Below are 6,769 nucleotides of genomic sequence, written 5' to 3' on the forward strand. Positions count from 1 at the left end.
ACCAAACTGTCCACATTAGTTATGATATGTGAATATTGTTCCAATAGACCTAAGTTTGGACTGATCGAAAACTTTTTAATAGACCTTGTTGGACAATACTCTTTAGTATGTCTATCGGGTTGAGAAGGACAAGAGCACAAATTTCTTTTATGATGGTAGTATGTTCTGATCACAACTTATCCATCTCTGGTGACAAACTTTAAGTGGGGACTAAATGGAGGAATATTAGTTTTTCTACCTAATATATCAAAACATAATTTTCGTTTAAACTAGGCTTCCTGAGAGCAGTTAAAATTTCGCAGAAGGAAGAGATGAAGAACTGTGGGTTGCAACGTAGAACATGAACCGTTACATCTACAAACAGCAAGTGCTACAGCAAGTGCTAAAATATCAAGACAAGTGACACTACAATATTCCGAGAATACGACAATAATCACATTGAGTTTGATAAATGTTTCAATTTCTAATGCATTTATTGTGGTAATTCAACCACATCAATCCAACTCAAATCCTGAAGTGATGAAGAGCAGAGATCCCATCAAGGCCTTTATCCAAGTAGTAGCCCACATATTCCTTAACTGTGAATTCTCTGTATTTGGGAGGATTGTCTTCTGATAATAACTCTTTTATAGGTCCATAGAGTTTCTCTGATGATTTCATACCTTGGCTGAAAAAGTATGCGACAGATATTCTTGGACCTATGAGATTTGCCAGTACTCTGTGTTCTACACTCTTGAATCTGTCATTTGTAATAACCTGCAGTTCAAGAAAAAAAAAATAATAACGTCACTCATTTAAATTCAATGCACATATCACTTGTAAACTTGTCAAGTGTATCAGGCTTTTGCTTTTTACTCAGTAAAAATATTGTTACAAATTTGTTGTGGTTTTGGGTGTTGTACAACACCTAAAATCGCACGGAATATCAATATAAGAATATGATACAACTATATCTCCTATGACTTTTCTAACAGATTTTCTGTTTAAGATTGCTAGAAATAAGTCTTCTTTGGATTTTTTATCTGAACTTTTAAAATTTCACGAAATATTTGCTAGAAGAGTATCATGAAATATGAAAAATTTTAGTGGCTTGGAAGGCAGAATAAAAAGAAAAGGGTAAACTATAGTACTAATTACTCATCTTAGTTTCTTTATTACTGTACTAACTCCATTGCTTGTTTGAAGAACATTACACTGACAGTCCTCATGCATTACACTAATCTAATTAATTATTTGAAAAACATTATTCTGAGTTCCCCACTAATGTAACAGAAATAGGAAAAGTTTGTGTAATTTCACAAAACTTAAGGAGTAATTAGTGTAATTTACTCTAAGAATAAAGCACTTGCCTGGAGAAAATCACCAATGTTAACTACAAGAGCCCCAGGTTCTGGGGCTACATCAATCCATGTGTTCTGGTAAAGAACCTGAAGACCACCAATATGATCCTGCAGAAGCACTGTGAGGAAGGAATTATCAGAATGCTTGGTGGTTCCCAAAGTTAATTCTGGTTCAGGGCAAGCAGGGTAGTAATGGCAAAGGGAAAGAAGCCCCTCAGCACAACCCATGTCTTTTAAATGATTTGGATCCAGCCCTAGAGCTTCTGATAGTAATTCAAATAATTCAATTCCAAGTTTCATCACATGTGTTCCATATTCCAAAAGTATATCCCTACAAGAAGATGCAATAATCAGTTATCAATTAATCCAGTGACTTATGGTTAAAATAGAAAGTTTAACTTTGCATTTTCTTCCTCTTTGTACCTTGGATTGGTATGTATATTTGTTTGCCTAACTCCACATTTTATATAACAATTTGTATGCTACCAGAAGGTTGAATCTTACACAGGAACATTGCACACAATTTGAGCTCAACTTGCATCCAATAAATTATCTTAAGAACTACTTTTAAAGTAATGATTACAAAAAGTACAACCATCTTGTCATACAGTATGAATGCATTTTACTTAAATGCTTAATCTAAGTAGAATAAAAGTTAGGGTACTGTACATACAAAAACTTACCTGCATACTTCTGGCAAGTCCTCAGGATTGGGAGGATTAGGAGCCATATAACAGAAAAAAGTGTCCCTCCAATTGAGTGCTGGTGAAGTGTAGATATCAAAATTGCTATTATACACAAAAGGTCTCATCTGGTCCCGGGTATATAGATCTTTTTTCACCTCAGTATCTTGTTCATAAAACCTGCACACGCCATCTTTCAGGTCCTCTAGAACAGTCACAGGGATGCCGTGGTTGACCACTTGAAAGAAACCCCATTTCTCAGATGCTTCCCTTATTCTGTCAATAACTCCTTGGCGTAAACCTGGATCCTTGTCAACTTCTGCAAGGTCTATAACAGGGATACTTTCTGCTATGCTGCCTGAATTTGAAACTTTCACATGTTCATCAGGTGGATGATGAAATACTCTTGGGATTTTTGTGATCCCATGATCAACAAGGCCTTTAACACCGGCTTTTGTGTCATCAAATGCTTTGAGTTCACGCTCCCTCTCAGAGTCTGAAACTTCAAACCCCATGTTTTCTCCTTCTTATGGTGGCAATAATGATGAATAATTTTGGTAATATTTTGTGAAGTGGGAAAATCTTGGATTAGGTAGGATGAAAGTTACTCAGGGACCTCCTCATCCACATTCTAGTGTAGACTAGTCAAGTATTGTTTATTTTATTTCCGACCAATGATTTACACTATTATTTTTTTATACCACCGTTTAACACTCATAAATATTATTATTTTTTTTCTTTGTGTTTATATTACTTTTTATTCGTTAAATATTAAATTTTATAAAAAGAAGGTGGATATCAAATAATAATTTTTTATTTCAAAATTGGTTATTATAAGTTGGTTGATAATAATATGATACCCGCTAAATAAAATACATATACTTCATAATTCAAAACAATAGTATTTTAATCATATTTGTTTAATTTTTATTTAAAATTTTAATATAAATTATTATATTATTACAGTGGGTTATAAGGTCGGTTTTTTTAATGTATTATTTAGTTATACTTTTCTTTTATTATAGGTTTTATTTTATAAATGTTTCTTAATACTATTTTAGTTTCTGTTGTTTAGAGTGGTCTCAAATTTTGTAAATTTTATTTAATTTGGTTATTTTCAGTGATTATGTTTAAATCGTTAATGATTCAATGTCGAAGTTAGTTATTACTAAATGAGATGTAAGTTTGTGATGTAGGTGACAACTTAAATGAAGGTAAGGTAGAATGATGGTAATTGAAAGCAGTTTCTTTGAAAGACTAAATTAATTTGAGTTGAGGATTATGGTTCGTATATGAAGAGGGAAAAAGGCCTTGGTTTTTGGATGGTTGGTGGAATTGGTTCCTTAATTAAGCAAAGTTGTTCTATTGAGAGAAGTCGTGGTGGATGGCTCTTGAGTATGCCTTTTTTGCAATGTTGTTCATCTTGTTCGGATACATGGGGCAAACAAAATTCTCATTTGTCACATGTGGGTGGTTCAAGGTCAGTTGAGATAATCCTCATTTGCAATTATGGTGACATGGCAGTAATTAAAATAGCAAAAACTTCAAAAAATGTTGGCAAACAATTTTGGGAATGTCATCACTACAAGGTTTGATAAATAGTAACATTTTCCGTTATTCTATTAGGATTTATGTGTCGATAATTAACATTGACTTTGAAGGATTTTTTGGTGAATGACAGAGGTTATTTTCTAATGTGATTTCTTGTAACTATTTCAAGTGGAGCTCTGAAGAAAATGTTGATGAAAGAGATCGTATAATTTCCAGGCAAAGGAATAAGATTTTTGATCTGGAGAATTCAATGAAAGTTTTGAATAAAATGATGCAACTCTTAGTAAGAGTTGTTTGTGTTGTTAGTGTACTGAACATTTTGATATTGTGGTGTTTAGGTTGATTTTATTAGGTGGGCAATCTAATTTTATTTTTGTTGATGTAATATTAATCTTTAGGTTGATTTGTGTAGGTTGATGCAATCCATCATGTATTATTGTTCATTGTAATGTCTACAAATTCATAATGAATGAAATTTGAATTGGTTATCAATTGTTAAATTTAGTCCCCATCTTACTTAAATATTTGTCAATGTGGTCCTATCATGTGTGAATTTGATACATACGAAGGATATGTAACATAATACATTCAATCGAAGTTCAAATAAACTAATCAATAGCTTTGAGTTTCATTAATCACTTAATAAGGTAATGTGAACATAGTCAAGATCATGGAAATTGCTTTGAGGAGGCTTCTTCAACATAAGATGACCTCCATGATGAGTTGATGAAGTTTCTTCAAAGAGATGAACTCCATATGATCAATGAAAGTAGCGGAAACAAATAAAGATGAAGACATGAAGATGTTAGTGTTAAGTGGTATTGGTAGATGTCCTTCTAGGAGGTGAGGCCAACCATGAAGGAAAATGTATGAAAATGTGTAGAAGAAGACATTTCATGAGGTGAGAACTAAGGAAGAGAAGACTTATAATTTTAGTAAAGTAACTTTACATTCAACTAAGTTCTCTAAATTACAAGAATGTTGTCTCTCTTTTTACAAGTGAAGGAGAGAGGTAAAGTTAAGTGTACATGTGTCTTAAAAACATGACACACATTTAATCATGTTAGAGAAAAAAGAAACTAATGATGTTGGTCATAAAAAATTAAATCCAAAACTTTCTAAAAATAGATAAATGAAAATGAATCAAACTTAAAAGAAATGAAAACTAAAATTGAATAACAGTATAGAAATTAAACACATAATACACAAATTATTTAAGTTTTTATTTTATTATGTAAAATTTAAGGTTAATTATAATAAAAATATAATATTCAAATTGAGCAAGAGGAAAGATAACGTTTTTACCTTTAGTGTTTTTTTGTTTTAAACAAAAACAGTAACGGTCGGTTATGACAGTTACTACTGTGGTGTGTTACCATGATGTCCTATTATAAAATTGTAATACTATGGTTCACACACGTTTACAAAGACCGCCTTTCTGAATTCTTTCTGCCTACCTTATATTCTGTCCACCCTATATTTACAGGAAACAACACTTGGAAATTCTTTAATGTAAGACACTATACACATATGAGAAAAAAATAAACGTTCAAAGAAAAAAGAATTAAATGCACTTGTAGTCCCTGTAAATATATATATTGTTAACAAATTAATTACATGTTTAGATTATCATTAATATATTACGTAATTACTAACCGAAAATATTAATATACATTGGTAATGTTAACAAGCTTATTTATTCACGTAAAATAATAATAATCATAATAATAATAATATAATAATAATATTTTGATTGTAAATATTGTTAATGTTGGACCCACGGTTTAATTTTAGAAGGGTGTTGCTCTCTCCACCTTCCCAAGTGGAGTGCTTCTCCCTGCACTTCACTCCTTTCTCCCTGCACCTCCCAAATTACCATTTTATCCCTATTTATTAAAAGTCAAATGTAATAATGATGCATTAATTATTGTTAACCACGTACCTCCCAACTACCAACCATCCTTTCTCATCCTATAAACCCTAAAAACCCTAAGACATGCAACTCCTTATTCATCGTTCTTCTTCACTGCACTTAGAGAAAGCAATCTCGTTGCACCTACAGAAGCATTCTATTCTCTGTTTGATACTACTAAGCTCATCGGAGTGGTGGGGGAGTGGTGGTTGCTGGTGCGAGGAAGAAGAAGAGTAGCCGTTGCTGGGTGCAAGAAAAGCTCGAAAGAGGTTAGTAAAAACGCAGTCGAACAACGTTTATCTTAACCGCATTTCGAACAACGTTTTCCCTTAACCGCACTTCGAGTTGCGGTTAAGGAACGCCGCATTTCGAGTGGCGTTTTGCTGCAGCCGCATGTCGAGTTGCGGCATAACCCAACCGCATTTCGTATTGCGGTTAGGCCTGGTCGCACTATGAAGTGCGTTTTCATGATTTTACTTCCCTGCACTCATATCCTACGTTATTTGGTAGTTTAGTGATATAAACTGATGATATAAACTGATGATAAGCATTTATCAATGGGGATTAAGTCACGAAGCATGGAGTTTCAAGATGAAATTACAACCTCATGTAAATTTGAATGCTGTGAGAATTAAGACACCAACCATGGCCTTTCACGAGTCATGGAGTCTGAAATCTTAAGTCCTATATTGTTTTCTTTAGAATTCTGAGATAGATTTTATGTAATGTAGTGTTGTGTAGTTTAAGAATGGATTTGATAACAAATAAAAGGTTTTCAGATAGATTTCTTTGCTTCCTTTGGATCCACTAGATATAGTTTCATAGTCTAAGACAATCATTTTATGAACATTTTATGCAAATATCTTAGTTGTAAAGAACCTAGATGTTAGCTGCTAACTTATTTTGTATAAATTCATTTGCATGCAATGAACCTTAATACATATTAACTTTGTTTTTTTTGCTTAGTATATTTGCTCTTAACACAAAATATGGCTTGTTTTATGAAACTTTGTTTGGAACAATTTTATTCTTCAGCATCTATAGTTAGGTTCTTAGGTTATGTAAGTTTGAAATTATATTAACTTCGAAATTATATTAACTTCATGTAACATATTAATTTGATATTATTAATATATATTAGTGTATTTTCTGATTGTGATATATTAAGAAAATAATATTTTCTAGATATAATTTAGATGTATTGTAATTTGGGATTACTTGGAAAAAAAATTATTTTTACGATATATTTTTAATAAAATTTAATTATTAATTATTTTTAAATA

At 32.0% G+C, this 6,769-nt stretch overlaps 1 protein-coding gene across 1 annotated transcript; it reads right to left on the reverse strand.

Annotated features, from left to right (window-relative positions):
- Nucleotides 1–294: 294 nt before the first annotated feature.
- LOC106762853 (1-aminocyclopropane-1-carboxylate oxidase homolog 12) lies at nucleotides 295–2,667 on the reverse strand. The gene is made up of 3 exons (XM_014646943.2): nucleotides 2,024–2,667; nucleotides 1,350–1,671; nucleotides 295–756 (listed from the first exon to the last, which is right to left on the reverse strand). The coding sequence occupies exons 1-3, from the start codon at nucleotides 2,536–2,538 to the stop codon at nucleotides 505–507; spliced, it is 1,089 nt and encodes a 362-aa protein (XP_014502429.1). The 5' UTR covers nucleotides 2,539–2,667; the 3' UTR covers nucleotides 295–504.
- Between the last annotated feature and the right edge of the window lie 4,102 nt (nucleotides 2,668–6,769).

Source organism: Vigna radiata, chromosome 5 (assembly GCF_000741045.1).
Source record: "Vigna radiata var. radiata cultivar VC1973A chromosome 5, Vradiata_ver6, whole genome shotgun sequence".
Lineage (NCBI taxonomy): Eukaryota > Viridiplantae > Streptophyta > Magnoliopsida > Fabales > Fabaceae > Vigna > Vigna radiata.